This window comes from Pezoporus flaviventris, unplaced genomic scaffold (genome assembly GCF_033815535.1).
Source record: "Pezoporus flaviventris isolate CSIRO_AGI_PZ_B2104156 unplaced genomic scaffold, CSIRO_AGI_Pfla_v1 ptg000013l, whole genome shotgun sequence".
NCBI classification, from domain to species: Eukaryota; Metazoa; Chordata; class Aves; order Psittaciformes; family Psittacidae; genus Pezoporus; species Pezoporus flaviventris.
In genome coordinates this window covers 21,969,710-21,996,584 of record NW_026892561.1, presented here as the reverse complement: position 1 = coordinate 21,996,584, position 26,875 = coordinate 21,969,710, and the positions used below count along the sequence as shown (strand labels likewise).

Here is a 26,875-nt window from a genome sequence, read left to right as displayed (position 1 = left end):
AAGTCATAAAATCATTGAACCATAGATTATTTTGAGTTGGAAGGGACTCATAAGGCTCATCAAATCAAGTCCTCAGAGATCTTCAAGTAGAAGGAAAAAACCCATATATTTGTATATCTGTTGCACCTTTTCTTAACGCAGCACCTGTTCTGAATCAATACTTAGCCAATAACTCTGCCTGTTCTAGAGGCATACAGTGAAATACCACTTAATGAATTAATTCTAAAGCAAAATCAAACAACATGCTGTACCTACCCAGCTTACCAGGAGGGCCTTCAAGACCTCCCTCACAAAGCCTGGAAGAGATAGGGCATGGGTGCCTCAGCTGCTGCCGCTGGTATCTTTCCAGTCTTGTCGCAGCCCAGGGACTTACTTTGCATGATACAGGGCTTGTGGGCAGGAGGAAGAGGGGACTCTAGAGAGCCCATCTTACTGGCTGACATTCCTCCAGCCCTACTGGGATGGGATTCATAGCACTGCCTGCCCTGAGCTTAAAAATAAGATAACTGAGGCTGGTTAGAAAGATACATGCCTTTCAGCAGGTATCTTGCTCCTAGCCTTTGTACAAGAAATCTCCCGACACAGCACACAAACATCTTTATTTTATGGACAGGGTGTCATCTTCCTGTTCACAAGGGCCATCCTAAACCTGATCAGGTGTCTTTGCTCCACTATTTGCCTCAAACGCTGGGCTGAGCCTGCAGCGCCAGTGGCTAGAGAGCTCCTCATTGCCAGGTTGGCCTGGTTCAATCCTCTCACTCATTCCTGTGCGTTTAACCTGATTGCCAGTGCATCAATAGGTCATGTAGCTGCATTTGGGCAGTCCTATAAGAAGCCTTCCAGATTTGGCTTAAATAAGTCCTCCAGAAGCCTGAAATCGTCTGCAGGGGCAAGCCATGAATTGCCTTCTCCAAGACTTGTCCTTCCTGCTCTGCTCTTCTGCTTTATGTGTCATCTTTCTTTGAAGCATGATTTTGCAGTGTTAGAAGTCCCACTTCCCAGAAGATCACACATGAGTGTAGATGATCTTCAGACCTCCCATGCCTCAGGCTGTGCTTCCTCCTGCCAAGGCACAAGTGCTGTCTAGTGGGTACAGCAAGGGGCGTTGAGTATCAAATATGTTTCCAGCAGACTCCCACATAGCTGGCACAATATAGATCCCCTTAGCAGGGGTCTGCCTGGCAAAACCCGCTGCAGGCAGTCTGATATCTGGGCAGGGTATTTATCCTGGCTAGTAAGAATGGACTAGTAGGAATGGATTTTTTCTCTATTAGAAGATAAAATCTCCACAGCCTGCTGCTAGGTGTGGGTCAGGGTCTTGCATGCAAGGACAGATAAGTGACCTTGGTTTGCTTCATCATGTGGCCAAATGAAGTTACTTATGAAAGGCTCCACATGACCTTTTGCATTCGTAACCATTTTGCCTCTCAAGTGGGCAGACACAGCTTCTTTTAGGATTCAGACAGCACGTTGGCGAGTGTTCTGAATGCGCAAGAACTTGCATTTCTAATGCAAAATGAAAATGCCTGAGTCACCATTTTATCAGGTGCTGAATAAGAACAAGTTTATTTTTTCATGTCTATAATTATATGTTTGGAAGGGGCTGGAGCAGCTCTCAGAATGAGGGGAAAGATGCTTGAGTGAGCTGTGCTGATGGAGAGGGCCCCTGGTTGGACAGAGCAGTGGAAAGAGCAGTGCTGGGGGTGAGCAGAAACTGATGCTCCCCAGCAAAGCATGCTCTGCCTGTTTCTTTCCAAAGTTCTTCCCCACAGTACAATAAATGTTTGAGCTTTGGGAAGGATCAGAAGGACTGGGCAGGAAGAAAACAATGGTTTTGTTTGGCTTGGGGGACTACTTGGCAATAGCACTACATTACTATAATTATATCAGTCCAAACCCAGGCCAGGAATGAGCAAAAACAAACAAGAAACAGCTTCCCCACTCAGCGTTTTCTAGCTAGCAGTCAGGCCAGGACTGGCACGTTTAATATCTCATCCCTAGAAGTTGTTTCTTCTCAACAAGGAGAGCACAAAGAAGAAAAGAAAATACATTGCTGGGATAATTCTTGACATATGGCTACATCTGCATGTATATATTTGGTTTTGGCAGTTCAATGCTTGCCGTATAGGATGTCTGCTCCATCATGCAGTTGTCGATACTGGGAAAATTAAGTTTACTCTTAATGAAAGACTACATCCAATAAGCAATCAGTGTGCTCTCCATCCCATGATTAATGATCCAGGGGATATTTGTCTTCTGCAGCACTGCTGTGGTTCTCCTACCTCTGCAACTACAGGTCTGAGTCACATCCCAAAACAGGAGGGGCACCTAATCTTTAGATTTGACTTAGCTGTATCTCAGGATAGAGAAAATTTCAGGAGCAATGAATGCAGTGTAAATGTCATCAGGAGGGGGGGTAGTACCCCACCCCTTCAAATCCAGATAAGCATGGGTAGCTGCTAACAGGAGCAGTTCCAGCCATTCCTCTACCTGTCTCCCACTACACCTGTCCTGCTGCTTTTCTTCTGACAGCAGCAGTCCTTGTGTGGCCACATGATGGCTCGGGCTGATTCCACTGAAAATTAACCTTGCAAATAATACTACTAATAAAAAGGGTTAGTTTCTTGCTCTGTCTTATCCCCAGCACTAGCAGTAGCATACAGAGGGAATAAAAGTATGTACCCACACACGGTGGGAGCACAGGCTTGTCCCCCTCTTGTATATGGCAGTGAAGCCACTGAGGAACTGCAGCCTCAGTACCACACTCATACAAGAACAACCTCTAAGTCAGTTCAAAGATTGAACACGCCCTAGCCTGAACCAGATTTTCTCAACTTCCCTGAAGAGAATACTCTGCAGACTCATCTATCTTACTTTTTCAATTGATCATGTATTTAAAACAAAATCCAACTTTGTCACAAATAAATGTTCCTGCATGCACAGGTCTCCTCAGGAGAGAGTAAGAGACTTGACAGATGAGAGCCGTAATTCTTTATGTGTGCCTGGAAACTGCTTAAGTATTACTATGTCCATTTAAGAATATATAGAGACACCAGTGAGATCTGACTCTTTAAATTGCAGGATCAATAACTTAGGTGAAAGAACCTCTATTGTGTCAAGTGGACTTGAGAAAGAAGCAGAAGGGAATAACCATCCTCAGCCTTTTAGCGAATGTCTGAAAGTGCTGCAGTGAGAGATGAAAGGAGATCAATAAACATATTACCAAATTAAACTTCCATGGGTAATATTTAGACATGAGAGATGCTGGCACCTTAAGAGGAAGAGAGAAAACAGATCAGAAAAAGAGATAAATATTCAGAAATCTGTTCTCAGAGGGCCATTTCCAGTAGCAATCATGTTAATTGCACACACAAATTAGGCAAACAATCATGAATGCATTTTTCAAAATCAAGCCCCATTTGTGTTACTCTTGCAAGAGTTTCCAATCAACAGTTTTCCGTTGCAAATACAGAACAGTTTAGTCATCAAAAAGCAAAAGAACAAAGAATATACTGAACACAAGAGGAAAACAATCTCTTCCCCATCTTTCCCATGCTTCTGTAACCAATTCCTTCTGAACATTTAAAAGAACATTTTCTAATGACACAAGCCATAAAAAGACTTAGGTTTAATGAGCTCCTCTCATCTTAAAAATACAGAGATAAAAATGTAAATGCACAATAGAGTGTTACAAGTAACTTTGAAGGGGCTATTATCGAAGTATGTGCATGACTATCTACCATCTCACATCCTAACTGCTACCGATATCCTTTATGGAAATAAGTAATTGTTTAAAAGCATAATTTATTCTTTCATCATTAAAATCATGTATGTGTTATAATTCATCTATCTTGAGTAATGAAAATACAGTCTGCTTTCCTTCTGTGAATAAGCACAGTTTTAGCAAATCGTTTAAGCACGGGCTTAAAATTAACTAGCTGATTGAGGTCACAGCCCACTTTGCCTATGCGTTAACACTGCTGCAGGTGATGTAGAGAGGATAAGCAAGCCCTAAACAGAGAAAATCCTGTTTTCTCTGAAATCTACCTCCTGAGATAACTTCATTAACATTCATTATGCAGAAGCCGTAAGTCTGAGCACTTTAAAATCATTGCTGTTGCTGATTCAGTGTTAGAAATCATCACTGAGTGAGACTTTCTTTGGAGGGATGGAAGGACAGGGCATTTGTTATCCCCATGTCCATCACTGCACTATCCCAGCTGTTGGCTGGCCACTCACTAACCCTGCAGGCCTTGGCTTACAGGTCACACTTAACCCTTTGAAAGCAATTACCTTCATCTGTTTCTCTTAGCAGGCAGCCAACATATTCTCCCTGGAAAGCTGCACTCCTACTGAACCTTAAATACTTTTACGTGAGAAATTTATAGCACACAGACTTTTAATGGGAGCTTACCAAATGGCTGGGAGTCTCAAATGCCTCTTAAAGCACAAATAAGGAAGTTCAACTGGACTCTAAAAGTACCGTGGCACATCTACTGCTAAATACTTAAAATCCTAACCCATTCCCCCAGTTCCAGTGTCCAGACAGAGTAATATTAAGCTACTTCGAAACTTACAGTTCTTTAGTGGTCCATACAGGTCCTGGGTTAGTCCCACAGCTACCTTGCAAAGAAGGCAGTGTCGTCTCCATTGTCAGGGCAACAAGGCAGAAGGATGTGTGGTGGCACCCAGGATGGAGTTACGTGCAGACACCCACAGCCTAAATGTCCAACTGAGCAACTCTCCCTGGCTTCCCCTACACTCCCTGGAGATCTTGTCAATACAATCAATGGGGTTTAAGCTGCAGCTCATCTCACCATGCAGGAGATGTGTACTACAAAGGAGCTCAGCTGTACCCCAGATATTCTGATTCCTTTCCTCTGGCTGTGGGGCAGGCTCAAATCAGCTGCAGAGATCTGCACAGGAGGGGCAGCATCTCATCCCTCATCCCACCACCTCACATCAACATGGAACTGGCTCACTTGTTCTGATTCATGGACAGCCAATTACCACAGCTCATAAAGCAGAATGTAGTTCAAAGCATCCAAAAGATGAAACTGTGTCTCAAGGTGATCCCCCATGCTTCATCACACACAGAGCTTTTGGCCCAACAATACTCATCTCCTGATGTGGCTAAATGGCTGACTGAGGCTGTGTCTACATACAGCTTGAGACGCCAATTTAATCATAAGCTTATAGGAACTGACAGCTACAGAAACTCATAATTTGGCCCTAACAGCCTATTCACCATCCTGCTCTCCCTTCTGCACCCCACATGACAACTATCATCTCTCCAACTGAACTGACCCAACTGTTTGTGAGCCCCTGAGGATGGGAGCAGGGTCCCATCCAGCCCATCATATATGAAAGAAAAGCAAATAAATGACTTGCCTTGTTCTTGTCAGTGCCTGAGGCAAGAGAAGGAATGAAGGAATAAGATACCTGCCTATGGCCCCAGGAAGTGAATGGAAGAGCACTGCTGGGTGAGGATGGAGAGTGCCACTGCACATGGCATGCCATGAAGACAAGTCTGGCTCAGATCCTCCTGCTCTTCAAAAAGAAACTTCTCATTCCACAGGACATGCTGAGCTTAGGCAGTCATAGGGACTTGGTTTTATCTAGGATTCAGTTCCCCTTCATGGTAAACTGCTTTGGTGGGAGATGTCTACTTGAGGTTTTTGATCGAACTGTAATTCAGAGATGGGCTGTTTGACAGCGCAACCACTTTCCCCGTCAGCTCTAGTTCAGCTCCTGTTGGAGAGCTGGGTGTACAGCAGACAGCCAAAGAGAGGGGAGAAGAAACAGGGAAGAAACATGAGCAGTAAACTTGAACTGCCAGTAAACCCAGATGTATTTTTCTTTCATGCAGAAGAATCAGAGAGTAATTTTTCTGGGGGGGAAGGAGTGGAGGAAGAGGGAGGAGGAATACAAAGAAGCATAAGAAGAGATTTCAATTAGTTTTTTTCTGTTTATCCCTGCAATGTTCAAGCTACAGTTTGTGTATGGTGGTGTGCTTCTCTCATTGCAACAAACACTAGAACTAAGAATTATTTAGAGAAAGGCAACAAAGAAAATCAAAATCTCTTCAAACTGTAAGAGAGATAGCTTAGTAGAGGTTTTCTTGAGGTCCATGAATTCACAGGTGGCATGAGAGGAGGATATTCACTAACTTGTTCAGTACTAGGTCTCAGGAAAGCATCAAGCCAAGCTAGCAGAAACCAGGTTCAAAACAAAGGAAAAGAAAGGGTTCTTCATGCAACAGGTCTGGGGAAATCCTTTCCACAGGACACTACAATGCTAAAAATGTATGTGAACTCAAGGAGAGCCTGGTCAAGTATATGGAAGAGAAATCCACTTAGAACTTCAAAGTACATTGAACCATGTCTGACTGAGAAAAGTTTCTGAGCTGAAAATAGCTATTAGCTAGGAGAGCATTTGAGGGACACATCATATTGCTGTTTCCTTACCTTCTTCTATCTGTTTAATGTGGATGAAGAAAGACTCGTGGGCTAGATGGACACTTTATTCTAGCCCAGTCTAATTGTTCCCATATTTTTCTGTTAATTGATGCTGCCTTTCGTATGAGGGTTTTCTGGTGACTTTTTTTTCCAGAGAGGTTTCTTTATTTTTATATATATATATATATATATATATATATATTTTTTTTTTTTTTCCAGATAATGCTCTCCAGTCTATATTAAACCCAGTGAAGACCTGGTTCTATAACACAATAGTATTGTGGAAAAAGTGAAGCTGAGCTAGGGACTAAGACACAGTGACTCCTGGTCTCAAGGCTTAAAGAGGGATTATAAAAGGGCTAAAACAGAAGACTGTCCCCTTGGCAGTTAATGGGGCAACACATGCTCATTGAGTAGCAAGCACATCTTTTCTTTCCAACATCAATCCCAGCAGTGTTTTACCAGCCAAATGAACATCCCCATAAATAAGAGACACAATGCCTTTCTCTTCTCTGCAACACTGTGCCGTCTTTCCCTTCTACAGCCTGGGAGTAGTGGAGAAAAAGTTTGAGAGCTGCGCTGAGTCTGGAACTCACCCAAGTGAGGAGGGGAACAGGAGAGAAAGAGAAGTGATGCCTCCAAGCTCAGCAAGCGGGATCAGACCCACATCTGCCTTTCCAGCACACTTTGGGGGTTCACATTTTTCTCTCTGCACCCTGCCAGCCCCTTGTCAGAACAGGATTTTCTTATTAAAGCCTTTTTTCCTCAGTGGACATGTACATAGGCGATGAGCTCTCCCCACAGAACAGGGTCCACCTTGTGCCAGTACAGTACCTAGCACAGTCCCCAGCACAGTCCCCAAGAGGCAACCTTGGCTATTCTGCAAAGAAAAGTGCCTGTCTGGATCCTTTTTCCTTTGTTTGCCACTATTAACAAAGTAAAGTCTCTGTTTTGAGTATTTTTCTATTTAGCAAACTATCATATAGAAACTGGATGCTGACCTTTGGGATGTTTCAGCATCCCTTGCTGAGGGGAGAGATTGCCCTGCCAGCCAGCATGTTAGAGAAATATCAACCCAAAGGGCATGGGCTGTGGATGGGCAGGAGAGAAACTCCCATGGGAGTGCATTCAGCAAGACCCACCACTTGCCAGGAACACCAAACAAGTGCAAAATTCATTCGCTAAAGTGTTTCCTCAGAAAAGCACATGCTCCCATTAACTACTTCTTATTAGTGCTTCACATGCCATCTGAAAAAAAATTGATTGTTCTAATTTACATTTTCTAACCTTAAAATAAGCCCCAAACCAACCCTAAAACCACAAAGTTGCAACACCTTCTTGGCCAAGGTCCTGTGAATGAGCTGCAGGGCAGCAGCAGGTCTCCAGCAAGATGTGGAAAGGTATGTGTTAGCCATTTACCAGGTTAGGTGGGATAGGGAGGTGCATTTCACTTTGCTGAGCAACCTGCAAGCAACTGGGAGACATGAATTACATCACCCTGCCTTTTCAGGTTAACAGTGAGAGCAGTTAAAGATTCAACACAGGAGCTCCAGCAAACACAGAAACAGAGGAAAACCTACTTTCTTTGTCTTATCTATAAAAGGTAAATCCCAGTTATTAGAGAAGCACATCCAAGCCCAACTGCAGGATGTTACACCATACGTGAATATTTATATACATATTTGTCTGATTAACTAACCAAGTATTTACAAAGATTATAGCCTGCTTGCACAGTACATAAATACTTGAGGAAATCAAAAGCAATATCTAAGAGTCCCTCCAGCCTCACCAATACACCACCTAGAATTTCCCTAAGCTATTTCTAAACCCAAGAAACAGGTAAGTAAAGGGTCTGAGCACACATAGCTGGGAGCAAGGGGAGCACCATGCACCAGAACATAGGAAACAGACTGTCCCCCAGCCTGTCAGATCTGGGCTTGAACTCCACTGCTGAGATTCCACATAGGGTCAGATGCACTTGAAGACACTCTGACTGCTACTTGATTTTCTTTATGAAAGCCCATGCTCCTGCAAGAAACCAGAGCCTGTTTTGTCAGGGCTATCCATACATGAAATAAAAAGCTGCTGTCTCCACCAGCAAAAAACAACCACAGAAGAGTATAAGCAATGGTATCAGTAAGTCACAGGAACTCAGAAAAGTAGTGGCAGCACTTTGGCTGCCCAGTCCCATCAGCAATATAATCATTATTATTTTGTTTGGTTTAGTTTTCATTTCTCATTGTGACAGAAGAGGAAATCCAGAAATTTTCAGCATGGAGGACTCGGCAATACTTTTCCAGTGGTCATTTGTAGACACACCAACATCACAGAGACATTGAATATCGTCACTGTGGGAGTGTCATGGACACTTTAGATTTCATTCTGCTTTTCCAGTTTGAAAGCTCTGTTTTAAGTATATCCAGCTCCACAAGGAAGACTGCTATGGCCTGTCCCTTCCTTATAGCATATTTTGGATCCTCCCAGCAGACTTCCCCATCCTGAAAAGTCACTGGACTAAGGCAGAGCAGGGAATGCTGTGTCGGATACTTTTATCCCAGAAAGAAAGCACAGCATGTCTAGCTAATTTTTTTAAGCCAGTTTTGTTAGAAGTCCCCGCTTCTCCATTCCTCTTCCTTGGTGCTCCCAGCTCCTTTTTCCACTCCCATGCTCATGCAGCCTTCTCACACTGTCCTCTTTTTTTTTTTTTTTTTCACTCACTGTGTGTCCAAGTTTTGCATTTTAAACACTTCTCTGTGCTCCTGTATGCCCACACACATGATCCTGCACTTTTCTCCTGAAGGACCGGTCATTTCCCTGCAGGAATAATAGTGTGGTAATGGCGCAATAAAGTGGTCTATGTGAGAAGACACTCTGGAAGAAGAGCTAAGAACTGGGACCAAACTGACTACATTTGTCACAATCCCAGCACAGGGCAGGGGATTTTCTTGTTCTCTTAGCCCTTTGTCCTATGTCCAGGAGGACTAGCAACCTCAGCAAGGAGGTATGAAGCCTGTGACACCAGGAACAAGGTCAGCGTACTTCTCAGATGAAAGACTCCTGACCTACAGCAAACCACAGCTTGTCCCTTGCACAGCTGTGGCTTTATAAAAAGACTCACTGAGAAACTAGCAGGACATGCAACAACAGAGAGCAGAAATTCCCCATCTCAGCTCTGTCAGAGCAATTACTTCAGTCAACTCGCTTGGTATCACTGTATTTACTGTTGCCCACCCATCCTCTCAGTGACACAAAGCAAGCAGATTAGGACTAAGCAGCATGATTGCTGGGCTATGCACAAGTGAGTTTTCAAGTGAACAAATGGCTGTGAATGCGCATTAAAGCAGGAAGACTACACTAAGAAGGAAGCAATTAATTATTTCATGGTTTTCAGAAAGGATTTTTTCTTATTCTTTCCTCTTATCTGGAACAAACAAAGCTATGAGGGAATAAATGCATTTCCAGAGATAATACGTACTTTGGATCCTGGAAGCTTTTGGTGCCGACTTCTAGAAAACAAAACAATGATAATGACTCACGCTGGGCTTGTGGGTGGCTCATCGCAAAATTAGCAGCAGCTTCCATGCTCCCAGATGAGATTGGCTTTGCTGAGTTGTTTTCACAGATCCCCAGGACTGCAATTTAGCACATGCAAATAGTCCCAGCAGCCAATCGCAGCCACCATACTAGAAAGGCATAAACATGCCATTTAGAAAAATGCTTTGCCATACAAAACATGATTACATTCTTCCATGCCATTTCAGGCTATGGGAAGAAACGCTATTTTTATTATTAAATGTTACACGTCTCTTTTCCTTCAAGGGGAAAAATCTATTTAAAGGCCTTTTAAACAAACTCCTATTCATACAGTTGAAAACTTTGTGTACTACTATTGCATTTAGGGAAGTGATTGCCCCATTCAACACTGCTGAGGCTGCACCTTCAATACTGTGTTCAGTTTTAGGTCCCTCACTCCAAGAAAGACACTGAGGTGCTGAAGTGTGTCCAGAGAAGGGCAACAAAAGTGGCAATGAGTCTGGAGCACAAGTCTGATGAAGAGTGGCTGAGGGAACTGGGGTTGTTTAGCCTGGAGAGATGGAGGCTCAGTAGTTGCTCTCTACAACTACCTGAAAGGAGGTTGTGGCAAGGTGGGGATCAGTCCCTTCTCCCAAGTAACAAGTGATAGGGCAAGAGGAAACAGCCTCAAAGTATGCCAGGGAGGTTTAGATTGCATATTAGGAAAATTGCTTCACCAAAATTGTTGTCAAGCACTGGAACAGGATGCCCAGTGAAGTGGTAGAATCACCATACCTGGAGGTATTTAAAAGAGGTGTGGATGTGACAGGGACATGGTTTGGTAGTAGACTTGGCAGTTCTGGGTTAACAGTTGGACTCGGTGATCTTAAAGGTCTTTTCCAACCTGAATGATTCTGTGATCCTGTAAGAAGAAAGGGCTGTGGGAAGAGGAATGGACTGGTCTGAAAATTCAGCAAACCAGAATAGATCATTCTCACAAAAAAAGCAGTAAGATTTTAGTTTCTTTAATGAACATGTTTTTTCAACTGGGAACTGATAGCTGTGAATACCTCCAGAGGGGTCTGCTAGAAACAGAAAACAAACCATCAATGATCATCAGGGAAAACAGGAAGAATTTTAGGGACAATGCATGTTTAAAAAGGATGAAAGCCACCCATCTAAAACAATGATTGTGGTAAGTATTCAAGCACATGATCATCTTAAAATGGGACTAGCTTCGTGTTGCTCAGTAGCACTTACCCCGATCAAGGACTTTTCAGTCTCTTATGCTCTGCCAGTAGGGAGGGGTACAAGAAGCAGGAGGGAGCACAGACAGAACACCTGTCCCAAACTAGCCAAAGGGGTATTCCATACCACAGCACATCATGCCCAGTATATAAACTCAGGGAATCTGGCTGGGAGCCACTGATCGCTGTTCAGGGACAGGCTGTGCATTGGTCAGCAGATAGTGAGCACCTGTACTGTGCATCACTTGAGTTTCCTGAGTTTCATTCTTCACACTCATTTTCCTATTATTGTTATTATTCTATTTTATTTCAATTACTAAACTGTTCTTATCTCAACCTGTGGGTTTTACCTTTTTCCAATTCTTCTCCCCATCCCCCTGAGGGTGGGGGAAGTTAGTGAGCAGCTGTGTGATACTTAGTTGCTGGCTGAGGTTAAACTGTGACATTTATATGTACAGTTATTCATGATAACTAATAGAAAAGCTAGAAAAATCTTTCATTACATTTTTGGTTAATATTTCCCACTCAGAATTAACAGTGGCATAATTACATATGGCGTTTAAATGGAGACAAACTTCCTCTTTCCTTAGTTTAGTTTGGGAAATAAAGGAAGTTACACTTCATTCTTTTGCAAAACCCTGAAAACCTCCAGGTGAGAAGTGCCATAAACACATAAAGTGTCATAAGAAGTGCCATAAAAGCCAGTCTCTGCTTCAGGGTAGTGTTTATCATCCTGATTACAGCTATTTAAGAAAATTCAGATGAAGTTTGTTTTGCTGAATATGCTCAACCACTGAAAATAAAGCATTTTACAAATATGACTTGGTATAAGTGATGCTCTGGTAGGACCAAGACAAGTCTCAAGACTCAGAAGACTGAGTGAAGATCTGTCAGTTTCAGATGCCCAGCTCTGTAAGCCCAGACATCTGGCTGACAGCATTGCTAAACCACCTCACACCCCAGACCTGCATTTCCTTTGAAGATTTATGAAATACTGTATTGCAAACTAAACAATAACATCCTGCATAATGTCAAAGACTTTCCTTTGCATAACTACACAGAACTGGCTCTATGCACTTTAAAAAGTTATAGGCATATAACTGGGTTTATTATAATCTATATCTCTGAAATTCTGTATGATGGAAACTAAGCAATTTCACCAAATAAAAACTCTTATCAAATCCATCACTTTTAGCTCAGCCAGAATAATTTTTTTTATGAAGATGAACAAGCACTATGGGCTTACAGAAGAGATGCCTAACATATATCTACATGAGAGGGTTACTTCAGAATAAAGGAAAGTGTGGATTTTAAATGCTATAGCTATTCTGGAATGATACCCTAGAGAAGTGCCCCTATTACAATAAAAAAAGATTTTTCAGATTTTTGCTTAATTTGTTTCCCAGGTGAATTAAACTAAATCAGACAAAGGTATTCTTTCCACTAGCATATGAGTGTCAACAATAGGCACTATTCCGGAACAGCACAGGTATGGAATTTCCACTGGTCAGCAAGTGTTACTTTCCCAAAGACACAACAGGAAGGGGGAGCCTGAGCAAAATGTACGCAGAAACACTGTCACACTCTGGACAAGTGACTGAGAATGGAAAGCAAAGGGCCTGGTGCAGGAAGGAAAAAGCGCAACACCACTGCTTCTCAGCCCTCTGGTCCACTCCCATCTCCAGTTCAGTGGCATTAAGCCACCTTTCCCGTCTTCCACCAGCAGTGCATATATCGCACTCTGAACTGCCACAGACCAGAAAGGGTCAGGAATTACAGGTTTTACTATCTGTCACTTCTGTACACATAGCTACTATTTCCATTAATTCAAATCTGACTGTGCAGTATTTGCTGCACACTATAATACTCTGTCTGCATGAACAAACAGCAGTAGGAAAATCTTCTAGAGCTATTGTAAGTAAAGTGTATGTAAATGCATAAAATCACTGAACAAGCAAAACAAAGAATGCCTGTTATGCTCTTAAGCCAAATGGCCAACATTTAATATGTGTTTTATGTATGTGATTTCATTTGCATTTGCAGATGAGATGTCTTGCATATGCAGACACTGCAGATGTGTTATGACAGTGCCCCAAATAGTCTCAGGACGAATGCAAAGATGTATAGTGGCGGTAACAGACAAGCTATTAGCACAACCACAGTCTGATCCTGACTACTTAGAGGGCTTGTCCCTGTTGCACCAAATATCAAACTTAACGTTGTGATGCTTAGAGAAATATGAAGACCTACTGTGCCAGATATCATTTTAATTTGCCATAAAGCCAGTATCAATCACAGTATTTCCAGGAGCGTCTCCAAATTTCACCAGTGTGAGTCCTGGGGAAGCCAAGTTCAGGCTTTAGTTTCAACATGAACTTAATTTCTACTGAAGGAATCAATTTGCAGACTAAGGACTTAAATTGAGAAGTACACTTATCTGAGTGTTTGGGAATAGATCAGTCTCTGAATACAACCAGGTCTTTACTACTGAAAACAAAGCTGGAAAAACCTTGCTGCTGAGTGTTGTTGCTAGTTGATGTGATGTGAGAAATATCTGTGGTTTCAACAATGATGCATCCCACAGGAAAGTCTCTACCAAGGGCAGAACAGGCATGAGGCAGAACCACTCACACAACCAAGTAAGAAGTCCTTATGGAGGAAGACCAAAACACTCCCTAGAAGAAATCTCCATTCTGTTATTAATGTAGTCAATTGGTACTGGGTATTTTGCACCAAAGTGTCTGCAAACCACTTAGAGGTCACCTGAAATGGGGTTTATTTTTGGCGTTTATCTAGAACTTAAGAGTGTAGTAGCTATCTGTTTCACAATGTGGACTAGGAAACCAAAATAAAAACTAAAAAAAAAAACAAAACTAAAACCAAACCAAACCAACAGCATTAAAAAAAAAAAAAACCAAACCAAAACACACACACACAAAACCAAACAAATAAACAAAACAAAAAATCAACGCACACACACACCCCTCAAAAAAAAAAGAAACAAAAACAAAAAAAAACAACCAAAACCAAACCAAAGAAAACCCTGAAATCTGGTGTGGTAAACCACACTTCCCAAGCAAAGGAGGAAAAAGTGTTAACAGAGAAAACAAATTAACTGAAAAATACTTAAAAATAATCATGATTGCAAAATCAAGAAGGGAAATATCTCTGCACATGTAATACAATCAGCCAGCTTACAAATTCTGAAATTAAGATAACAAGTGAAGTACCTGGAAGATGATACAGAAGAGTGCTGTGCTAAAATACTTGCAAGGAAATACACAGAGGACTAAGAATAAATTTCTTGCTCTGTATTGCTATGAATTACTTGCTCTTCTGTGGTGTCTTGAAGACCATTAAACCTTATTTTGCAAGGTGCTGCTCAAACAACCAAAGAAGCTTGTCCCTGCACAGACCGAGATAAGTGCCTGCAGAACTCAGAAGTGGAGTGGAAGAAAAGAGCAGGCTAGAGCTAGCTAAGAGTAAAAAGGTGGGAGGTCTTACCATAACAATAGCAAAAACCTTTCCAGTATTTTTTCTAGCATCCAAACAGCACTGTACTGTACTCTACAACTGTCCTCAATATTCACTGTTTGAATTTGAAGTATCACACACTAGTTTCTGTCAGAATCAGGAGTGGTCTGAATGTCTGAGTCAAGTCAACACACAAGTATGACTCTGTCTTTAAACATGTACTTACATCCTTATGACTTGTTTGCATTAAAGAAAACATAGACAGGAGGAGGACAAAGGGCTTCACCAATCTGTCATTCAACTTAAGTGCACAAAGTGCCAAATAGTTTAGCATAAATCACTTCTATCAGGATAACTTTTCAAGTTTGAGAATCAAGGGCCTATAAGCAGCTGACAGCACTTTACATTAGTGCTGCTATAGTTCATTTGTCCATGGTCGTGCCTCTTCTGTAAATTATAACCCTTTTGTCGATTTACATCTCTGACTGCTATAGTCCCACAGTTCCAAGCTGAGCACAGCAGTACACCTTTAGGGCTGTTGCAGGAGAATGCACCTATCTCCTGAGGCATACTTACCTTTTGAAGCAGCAGCAAAGAGATCTCTCCTCCAGCATGCCCAGCCACAGTGACCTCTTTACAGGTGGAAGCTTTCATTTTTATTCCACATTTTTCAAGAACATAAAGCTCAGCCTTAATGGAAATGAAACTGATGCAGCCAAGAAGAAGGAACACATTTTAACAGCCTGATTCAAAGCAATAGATCACATCTGGACTGCTCAAGCTTGTGGTGGCATGGGACTAGTACCTGGAGAACAACGTTAGCTGGAGATAACAGTAGGAAATCATTCCCATGGGCTGCCTCCTTATAGCACAACATCATGAAATACAAAGACCATGCAATGTTCAGTATCACTCCATCAGAGTGGTAGAGATAAGGAAAGATTCAGTGACCACATACACATTTGGCATGCTTCAACACAGGATCCACCAGTAAAGTTAAACCAGCTCAGCAGGGGAACTATCAGGACACTATACCAGTTTTGAGTTCACCGAAGTTACAGCCTAGCATGTCCTATGCTTATCCACCACCCCATTTTTACCAGTAGGTTATTGTACACTTTAGTGCCCTAGGTTACCAAATGACACAAAACAAATGTTCACATATATCACTATGAAGAAAACTCCTCTGGTATAGTTTTTCACTGAAAAGAGTGTGTTTAGAAGTGGAAGCTTTCATATTTATGACACATTTTTCAGAATATAAAGCCTAAAATTATTTGAAAAGGAAAAAATGCAGCAAAGAAAAAAGAACATATTTTAGCAGTTTAGAAACAATGTGTGTAATGCTTCCAAGCATAGCCACAATGCATTCTATTTATTTGTTATATTGTTCTTCAAAACAGGGCAGAAAATGCTTTCAAAGAAGCCAAGCCTACTCTCACAAAGATTTCCAGCATGTGCCCTATTGCCATGAGCCTGTCACAGACAGCAACTTGTACATGAGTCTCAGGGGAGGGAAGGGGATACGGAGATATAAACAGGCAGCTATAACCAGTAAAAAAAATTTCCTTAGCAAGGCCAAAAGGGAATCCAGGCTACCTCAGCAATAGTGTTTCTTCAAGCACCACCTTTCTCTTCAATGTACAAGTATTTATGCAGGAGGCATGGAAATACTTCTCCTCTAGGACCAAGTGTTCACATAAGGAAACAGCACAACAGCAAGCACTCTAAAAGACATCCTTGTAAGCATCTGGTGCCCAAAGATTACAATTGCCAGGTTCAATAAGCAGAGCTACTCAAAAGCCAAGTAGGATCTGAAACCCAGTTAAGTTCAAAACAGTAGAGTTAGTGCTGTAACTTCTACAGATCTTAATAACATAGGACTTCTTTCCATAGGCTTTCCATTACAAACCCAGTACTGTAGAATGGGAAAGTCATCTCTGAAAACACACACACACACACACACTTAAAAAGCTTCAACAAGATCACCCCAAAACACAAGAGCAGTGTCACACCACCCCAAGGCACTCATACACTTATTCCCCGCTTCATTACCTGGTCAGGTACAGCTCAAGATCAAGCATATAATTCAACCTTTTATCATACTGCACTCCCCATCCTAGTGCAATGTTCCCTCCCCAACAGCCTGGAAGCTAAGAGAGGTGCTGGGAATCTCCCAGCCCCCCATCAGGGGCAGCTGGACATTTCCCTTTGCTCCTTCTAGGGCATCCCCACTCAGAACTACATTTAATACCCTCCACCAGAAAAACATTGCAACATCACTACTACAAACACCAGATATAGCGAGCAGTTACAGAGGGCCCAACCCTAGAGCTGTGCAGGGCCATCGGCACTCTAGGGAAGATTATCCCTATCCTGATCAGGTGGCCATGGTTGGGGATCCCAGGTAGGATGAGACATAGAGGGATCCCATGCGGAGAAGAAGGACCTGTGAGGGTGTGGGCTGCATGTGGGTTAGGGGACACTAGTAAGAGTCGTATGTGAAGTAGGGAGCTGTACGGGGGCTCTGTTTGGGAGGGGGCTGGAGGTGGTGTGTGTAACCGGTTTAAGCATAAGGGACACAGGTAGGTGAAGGTCTCGGGTGGGTGGGGTTCCGGGTTAGGGATGGTGCCAGGGGTGGGGAAGCCCGGGTTTGGGGGATTCGGGATTGATGAGGACCCGGAATCGGGAGATCCCGGTACGGTCAGCACCCCGGACAGCGCCAGGTCCATCCCGGCCACCTGTGCGCGGCGCCGGCGAGGCGGAGGAAGAGGAGGAGGCGGAGAGGAAGGCGAGGAAACGGGGCCAGCCCGGGCCGAACGGCGCCCGAGCGGCAGGCGAGGGCGGCGGGGACAAGGACGCGCGCTCCCACCTGGGCTGTGGCTGGATCTCAGACGCCTTCCACAGAGACACTGCAGCATATGCGAGCCTTTCTCCAGGAGAAGCCCGAGAATCCTCATGGATTTCACTTTATGGCGCCCTCCCGCTCCACGGAAAAGGGACCGGCCCCTGAGCGGCCGGCTCTCAGCGGCGGGGCTCCTGCCCCCTTCGCCGCCAAACTTCCCGGCCCATCGCCGAGGCTCCGCCGCGCCCGGTGGAGGGTGGGGGACCCCGCCGCTACTTCTCGGGACTTCTCCGCTGGGGGAGGGCTGGCTTTGCCGGGAAGCGGGGCGGGCTAGCTGGAAGGACGTCAAGCCCTAGAAACACTAGCGGCCGTCTCCCAGCCCTGCCCCCTGCCGGCACAGCCCCCGCCGGGGCGGGTGCCGCCAGCGGGACCCCCCCTCTGCTGGCAGGCTCGGCAGCGCTGCTGGCGGGGATGCGGGCGGAGGCTCTGCCGTTCTCCTCCGGCAGCTCCCTCCGCCGCGCTGAAGTTGTCCGTATCCCGGAAGGGAGTGAGAGAAGCGGCCCCGCGTCCCGCCCACCCCCCGCAGGCTCCGGGGCAAGACGGGCTCTGCGAGAAGGCCCCCTTCCCAGCGAGAAGGCACCACGTGCAGGAGGCAGTGACTACGGCCTTTCCAGGGCTCCCTCCCTGCCCGCCTGCCTGACAGAAACCACTGGACCTACAGCATGGCTGGGAAGAAGACACACCCCTTATCTTAAATCGCCAGTAGGAGCGTGTGTCTGGAAGCAGGGGTGTTCCTATAAGCAGAGGCTTTAAACGAGCAAGGCTGATTATTTGCGCTTACAGTCCCCAACGCAAGAACTTCTTGCAGAGATCGCTTTACTGAAACTGAAAGTGCATTTTTTTTACCCATGTTTAAACTATCGTGCTTGTAAGTTGCAGACTTTGCGTTGGGGACACAACATTGTTACGCCTGCAACATTGTTGCTCCTGAAACACTGGTGCATTTGCAACATTGTTACACTTGCAACTTTTTTTTTTCGCCTGCAACATTGTAACCGTGATGGCACAGACAGCTCTTCAGAGGAAATAGTACATGCAAACACTTGGCAAAGAACTCTGTCACCTTAGCAGGCTCCAGAACTCCAGTACAATGCAGCTGTCTTGGCGCAAATCTGAACCTTGCGCCAGGGTGAATGTCTGCCTGGATTACTGTGTGCTCAAAAGCAGGCTTACTTATTCATGCACCATATTTCAAAGCCTTCTCTGCTTTTGTTTCTCCTGACACCTGGCGGAAGGGATCAGGCCCATGAGATAGACATTTTTCTAGAGAGGGCACTCTAGGAAATAAAAGGCATTTGGCCAACACTGTGCAGGTATGCGACAGTGTGGATATGAACTTTGTTGTTGATACTCGTTAGGATGTCTCTAAATTTCAAGCAAAAAGAAGAGGCACAGTCAGCATGACACGGTGCAACACGGGTTTGCTCACTCAGAATCCTGTTAAAGATGGAAGAGTAAAAGCTATAGAATACATGGAGATCAGAGTACCAAAAAGCATATAAACCAGGCATAGCAAACTAAGTGCTGTTCTCGTATGAGTCTATTAAGCATGTGTGGTAAAAATACTATTTGTGAGAGCACCTACAGTCTTTCAAGCTCTCAGTAAACACCCTACAGTTCCAGATCTCCTTGGGGGGGGGGAAAGAAAAAAAACCAACAAAACAATTGAAATGCTAAATGTTTCATGAAATGGAAGCTCTTATTTTCCTGACAGCCGTAGTTCATACACTGAAAATAGCACTTAGCTAGAAACAAACCCAGTAGCATACAGTGCAGGACTGCTAAAGGATGCAAGATATTAATCACTAATCCCTGGGATCCACACTAAACTCAGTTTCTGTTGTCTGCTGTGACTTGTGCTGAAAATCACCACTCTTTGTGTCTTAGTTTACAGCCTATTTTACACAGGAATATGCATATGCACAAAGTCACAGCAAAAAGCTACATGACTGTACTTCCTCCTCCTCTCTACATGTCCCCACTTATCCAGGATCACTGTTCCAGCTGCACACCTTAGCAAACCTGCTCTACAGCCATAACAGAAGACTACTGTGCCATGTCAGGGTAGATATTGAACTGACACTACAGCTGTTACCTTTCCCCTTCACCCATAATTGTCCTTCAGGTCTCCACTATACTGGATCACAGAATAAACTATAGCCCCTCTGGAATAAGGCTAGTAGTAGTTTGCACAGCAAAGCCCTGAAACACAACCAGTGGTTCTTGTATGATAGTACAAAAAATAATAGTCCTCCTTCTCCAAATGCATCAGCAGCATGTTTGAGATGAGAACAACTCTGGATCTGCCAGATCAAGGACAGTACAGTGAGATCTGAAGGTGTTCACCTTGCCTAGCAGCCAAAATGGAGCTGTAAATAAGGGGGCTCCGATTTAAAGATGCCAGTACTGATGTACACCACCAGGTACACGGAAAGTGGTGCACTGAGATGTTATACACATTGAGCTAGCTCAGGAATAGGCAGACATTATCACTTGGACATGTGAGGACAAGTGCATTGGACAGCATAAAGATGTTTGCAAGAAGAAAAGAAAATGAGAATGCAACAGGTAGCAGGATTTTGAGACCTCTAAACACAACTGTTCTTGGAAATCTACTTGGAATAACCCACAAATAAAATAATTCCCTTTTCTTTGGGTGGTTTCCATCACCTTGCAGGCAAGGCTGATATCCAGCCTTAACCAGCCAGGACTTCTGCCTTTGTGGGGCAGGCTCCAAGGGGTCAGTTCTTGATTCACATCAGAGGAAAGGTGAACAGAATCAAACCAGTGAAAAGAATGAATGCTACTTGACATTTCCAAAGAAGGGCCAGGAGGACTGAAACAAGCACTTGTTAGTTTCAAGCTGAATAGGTTTAAGTAAGTTTAAGCAGCAAAATGGAAGCATAAAAATGGCAAAGGATGATTCTTTAGGAACTGTGATGTGTATGACTCAAGTGTTTACAAGCCACAAAATACTCAGTAATATCATGTACCCAATTAGGTAATTTTTAACCCAGTAAACCAAGCTTATAGAACTTGAAAAGGTAAGTGGAGGTGGCATAAATCAAGCTATTGCTAGATGGGTTAACTCATTTTAATCCAAAAAAAACCCTAGGTAAACCAAAATAAAATTTATTTCTCTGCAAAGGGACAGAGTGTACCTTAACAGTATTTCAATGGGATAAGTGGCACATAAATATTGCTATGGCTCCATTGATAGGTTCACACTGCTAAATAATAATGCAAATAACATCTCAAAAGTTACTATGAAAATGTTACAGATATTTAAAATTTTGCTCATCCATAGAACCTGGGTATTAATCATAGTGTTCTTGAATAAAAGCAGAGATTGCATTTGTGGAACACAAAGAAAGCTGTGAAAAAACTCATTGAGGTCAGAAGACAGTTAGAGGGAATACAGCGTCTGTGTGTTTCTCCCTTATTAAATTAAAATGCCATTGGCCTTCTGAAGCACAGAACAGAAACGAGAATATGTTTGGGATTATGGAATTTAAATTAATACCTTCTACTAAAAAGAGGAATGCACTGTGCTCTGATCAGAGAAAAATAAGGTGATTTAGCAGACAAGGCTCTTTGCTAGGTATTAAAATAGCATAATATGCATGAGTTCATCAGTTACAAAAGCCAAAAAAGAAAGAAAAATCTACAAAAGCTCAAAGAGAAGACTAGTCAGGAAAGGTAATATCCTTGTGTTCATACAAAAGCAGGTAATAATCTTTCACGGTGCTGGGCCCATGCTGTTTCTGGTTTCATCTGTATAGAGTGAACCTGTAGGTCTTCAAACATTGTGACTGGTATACAGATAAACAGCATGTGCAGGTAGGCTTTGTCTGTTAATTTTTTTTTTTTTTAAAGTCTTTGCCCTTGTATTTTCTGGCCAAACGGGGGCGGATATGATAAGAAATGGCCCATTAACCTCAACAGCTTTGCCCAAGCTGGTGCTGATGCAGATCTGGGAACTTGTCCCTCTGTAAATTTACAAAATTCCTAGTGAGCATTTGGTGCTCATTTCTTGATAGTTACTCTGTGGATCCATTTGCAGTCAGTGATGGTATATTCTTCAGTGGTGGAAGATAATAATTTCTCAGCACCTTTCTTTACAGGAGCCATTTGAGTAAAACCTACCCAGGAAAGGGCCAAAAAACACAACCCTTTTCAATGCAAACAAGTACTTACCCCACTGTCATCAGTGTGCTCTCCAAGTATTTCTGCTTGCCCTTCGCCCCTTCTTTAAAAAGCAGAGCATTGCTGACAAGGAGGGATGGCAGGGTCTGCTTCAGAGACATACTAACCACTCACACAGCTTCTCCTGCATCCAGCTCCACCAAGGCACAGAACGCTCTCACCAGCACTAGTGGGAGCTGCAATGCAAAGTTCAAGGGTTTGCTGAAGGTCACACATAAATTTGTGGCCAAGTAGGGAATCATCTGTCGGCCCTCATTCTGGTTATTTAATGAGAGGATTAGCCTCCTCCTGATCAGTATGAAATTGCACTCATTATGAGGCAAAGATTCTGCTGAAAACTACTATGGAAAAAGTATACCACACATAATATAACAGCAAATAGAATATGGGGTGGGGGGAGGGGAAGGGGAAGAGACGTAGCTTGATTTTGTGCATCAGATGAGAAAGACTAATTTCTCAGTTGCTTTTATGTGGTCAAAAAGCAGTGCTATTACACAGACAAGCGGGAACAGGAACCATTTACTCCAGCCCCTCCTGGAGAGACTGACTCTCAAAAAACTCAGCCTCCTCCCAGCTCACCAAAGCAAATTCAGGAGAAAAAGAGATGTCACAAAGTCTTGATCATTTCATAGGTTTATCCTCAGACACATGGTAATAAGTACTTAGTAGCTGCATTTCCAGACATGAAGAAGAAATCTAATATTACATGTAAAAAAAAATTTTATGTATTAAAATGACTCCAATCTGAATTACCAAGAACAGTTGTTCCAGATATTTTTCAGCACAGTAACACTTCCTCAGAAGCTGGAACTCCTAGAACTTTTCCAAACATATTTTGGTAGTAGTACCAGCAGCTTGGAACAGGTGATTTGGAAAAAGGGGCAGCCATACATTCCTCCATCCACTCACTTCCAGTGCCCAGCAGGTTTGCAACTTCATCATCCACAGGATGTCTTGCGACGTGTTTAGGACTCCTTGATGGATTTTTATAATTGGTTTTTGAACCCAGTAATACCGCTGGTCTTCTCACTGTCTTTTGGCAAGAAGTTCTTCTACAGGTCAATCACATGCTGGGAAAAAGATTTTATTAGCTTAAAACTGCTTCTCAGTCATTTCATTTAATGCTCACCTTAGCGGTTATGTAGTGAAATGGTAATTTTATGTTCTCCATGATAGTCATGGTTTTATGTGCCTCTCTCGTATTTCCCTCCTCAACTGTGAAAATGCCTCATCTGTTCCATCGCTCCCTGGGCAGCAGCCATTTTGCATACTCCACTGACCTTGTTGCCATTTCCTGTGTCTTTCTAGTTCTATCACATCTTTTCTTTTCCTTTTTTTTTCTTTTCTTTTTTTTTTTTTTTTTTTTGAGACACAAAAACTAGAGCTGCACACAGTGCTCAAGGTGCGAGCCCACCAGGGATTTCTAGCATGGCAGGATGATAGCTCCTATTTGCTCAGTGTACCTTTCCCAGTCATTTCTGCTTGCATCTGCTGAGCTAGCACTTTCAGATAGATCCACATTGTCTCTGAGGTACTTTTCCAGAGAGAAAATAGCCCCAATAGCACCCCTTACTGTGAGTGACTATACACATATGGGTTTTTTTTCTTTTGTTTTATCCAGTGGGTGCATTACCCTGCACTCATCAGTATATACTGCTGTTAGCTCACCAGACACTCTGCATCAGGAAATCCTTCAGCAATTCTTTCCAGTCTCACAAAGTTCAACCAAGTCAAGTGCAAAGTCCAACACCTGGGTCGGGGCAATCCCAGGCACAGCTACAGGTTGGGAAAAGAAGTGATTCAGAGCAGCCCTGAGAAGGAGCCAACCACATCCTGGGCTGCATCAAAAGGAGCGTGACCAGCAGGTCGAAGGAGGTGATCCTGCCCCTCTACTCTACTCTCCTGGGACCCCACTTGGAGTATTGTGTGCAGTTCTGGTGTCTTCAACATAAGAAGGACCTACAGATGCTGGAGCAAGTCCAGAGGAGGGCCATGAGGATGATCAGGGGACTGGAGCACCTCCCGTATGAAGACAGGCTGAGAACATTGGAGTTGTTCAGCCTGGAGAAGAGAAGGCTGCGTGGAGAGACCTCATAGCAGCCTTCCACTATCTGGAGGGGCTTATAAGGATGCTGGGGAGGGATGCTTCATTAGGTACTGTAGCGACAAGACAAGGAGGAATGGGTTCAAACTTCAATAGGGGAAGTTCAGGTTAGATATAAGGAAGAAGTACTTTACTTCAAGGGTGGTGAGGAACTTGAATGGGTTGCCAAGGAAGTTGTGAATGCTTCACCGCTGGCAGTGTTCAAGGCCAGGTTGGACAGAGCCTTGGGTGAGATGGTTTAGTGTGAGGTGCTCCTGCCCATGGCAGAGGAGTTGGAACTAGATGATCCTGAGGTCCTTTCCAACCCTAACTATTCTATGATTCTATGATTTTACCCACTTCTGGTTTTCTTACTCCAAGTGATTTTGCCTCCTCTCCATCCCCTTGCTCTTCAAGATAGTTTAGAAGCATGGTGGAGTGTGCAATCCTCTCTTTCCACTGGGAATTTCCCTGCTGATTTTCCTGACTGTCTTTCTTTAAAGGAAACACCCAGTGAGGGAATCATTTTAGAAATCCAAGTCTTTTTCTGCATCCCCTTTACACAGATGCTCAGGGAATGCCAAGAGGTTCGGGGGGGGGGGGGGGGGGGGAGTCATTCTCCACTGCAAGAGCTGTGCAGCCCTTTCCCCAGGTGACCAAACCTGAGTGCCAGGTCCCCGCAGGGTGGGGGGCTGTGATGTTTTGCAGATGGCTGAATTTCAGGACAAACCCTCAGATGTTGCTACATTTGTCTTTTGCATCTGAAGATGGCAGAAGCCACCTTCTAGGGGCACCTCCTTGTTGGGTACAGTTCCCCTGACAGCTCTGCTTGCTGTTTCACATCCAACCAGTCTTTGGAGCCCCTTACAAGGGAAAACATGCAGGAAGGCAGAAGATCTCCCCTGTCTGCCAACCCCTCCAGGCTCAGGGGTTATGAGAGAGGAAAGCAGATTAAAAGAGCTGTAATGCAGCCAGTGCAGGCAAGATCTGACCCACAGGGCCCCAGTAATTGAGGTTATTAATCCACAGTAGTCAATGATGGCTTTGCCTGAGGCATGACCCAAGCTTAGAGGGCAACAGCTCACAGTTGTGCCAGGTCTTTGAGGTGGGCAGGCAAGCTAGCTTGCTGGCCATCAAAGCTGCCAGAATCTGCCCACTGCACAGCACCTTGGCTCCTTTGCTTTCAGCAGGCAGCCACTGAGGCAAAGCCAGTACTGGAACAGGTGTATCTTCCAGATCCAACCACGGCATGCTCTTTGCTTTCTCCCTGATTCTCTGCATGAAAAGTGAAAAACTGTCAAGCTACTTTTGTAATCTAAGAGTGCAAATAATCCATCCATATCACAGGGAAAAGTTGGAAGGCTTAATAGAGGAATTTTCTGAGGGCAAGTACAATAGATCATCTCTGCAAGGAGCCAACTCCCTTTCCCCTCCAGCAATCCCTCTCCTAAGATTCAGGAGTTCATCTGAGGTCAGGAGCAGCACCCACGGAAGTATAAACCTCCCCGTCTGCCTGCTTCCAGCGATGTACAGAGCCTTTTACTGTCATCCAGATCTGAAGTGAAATTATTCTGGCATGCTAATACAACATGTGTGGCACAGTCTCATTGAGAAAAGCAAGTACTTGCCTGCCTAATTCCCTTCCTTGGGACTGACGGTAAAAGAAACACTTTCTGTTCCAATTCACAGCTTCTCCAATCACAGTAAAGCCACTAGCAGGGGACTATGGTTCAGACCTTCACTCATTAACTGTCCACTGTGGCTGAAGAGCATGTCAAGACATGTTTGAAACACAGATTGCACTGGCAAGACCACTATTTAGGAAATGTAACTCCCAGCTCCTCCAGTGTAGTATTGTTAATGCATCAGGGTCCTTAGCATATCTACACACAGGTTTGTCCTTGCTGGTTCTGAAGGGAAAAAAAAAAAAGAAGACAAAAGCTATGTATTAATAATATTACAGGGTAGTTACGCTGCGGCTATGTACATAAATTCATGTTTCAAGAGAAATGAAGACTGGATTTACAAGAACTTTATAAGAGGCAATCTTGAAATCTTGGCTTCTTAGGATATGACTTCCTACTGGGTATGTTTTTTCCAGGTGAATTTAGCTAAGAGGACTTTCTGTCTGGGAAACTTCATTTTGTGTCTCATGGAGTGTAGACCTCACCAGAATTCAAGAGAGCAAAGAAAGAAAAATATGTTTTGGCTGACACTGGTATCAACAGGGAAGAACTTATCTCCCATCCCATTAGGCCACAACTTCCACATTGCTGCTGCAGCCCCTACCCCATACACAGTGATAGCATGTACCACAGACCAGCTTCACAGGACAGAGATTTCTGCTGTTCGTAGTCTCAGAGCACATGGTGAAGGCAGCTGATACTACCAGGCTCAGACACTGTCAGCTAAAAGGCAGACCCACTTCCTAGCAGAAGTAAACACAAACCTAAGTAACACATTTGGGGTTCTTTCTTGCATGATTCTATGACTCTCTGATTTAACTAATGATTTAGGGTCTTTCAAGGTTACTGTTGTTAGCTTTTCTCTGCAGCCATTAGAACCAGAAAATATCTAAATAGTTGAAGTTGTCGTTCTTACACAATGGCTTTGGGATTTAAGTCAGTCCCCAAATCTACTAAGAGTTAGCAACACCAGTCTGCAGTAACCAGTTACCAGTGACAGGTATCATGGCTGGCTCCCAGAGACAGAAATCATTGCTGACTTGTGACATACTCAGTAATGGCCTTACTCTACTTTTGCTGACAACAGAGCAGTGCCAGCCAAGATGCAGCTTAGACCAACTATCAGCCCCTGGAAAATTCTTCTCCCCTATGAGAATCCTTCTTTCCTCAGCAGCTGAAGATACTTCACTTATACTGGAAGAAAAATTCCGGCGAGTCCTATTTCAAAACATGCATAATCTGGCAAAACTGGAGAGGAATGAGAAGTTTTCAACTGAAAAATGAAACACTATTCTATGAGGATT

At 43.7% G+C, this 26,875-nt stretch overlaps 1 protein-coding gene across 2 annotated transcripts in view; it reads right to left on the bottom strand.

Annotated features, from left to right (window-relative positions):
• Nucleotides 1-26,875, bottom strand: part of FGF12 (fibroblast growth factor 12) — a 229,372-nt gene that overhangs the window by 127,900 nt on the left and 74,597 nt on the right. Inside the window, exon 1 of one of the 2 annotated variants that reach the window (XM_061452138.1) lies at nucleotides 17,565-17,882. The exons of the other annotated variant lie outside the window; for it this stretch is intronic. Coding sequence (XP_061308122.1) covers nucleotides 17,565-17,652 — 88 coding nt within the window. The 5' untranslated portion in view covers nucleotides 17,653-17,882. Of the gene's footprint in view, nucleotides 1-17,564; nucleotides 17,883-26,875 lie in introns of those variants that run through there. 2 annotated transcript variants of the gene reach the window in all.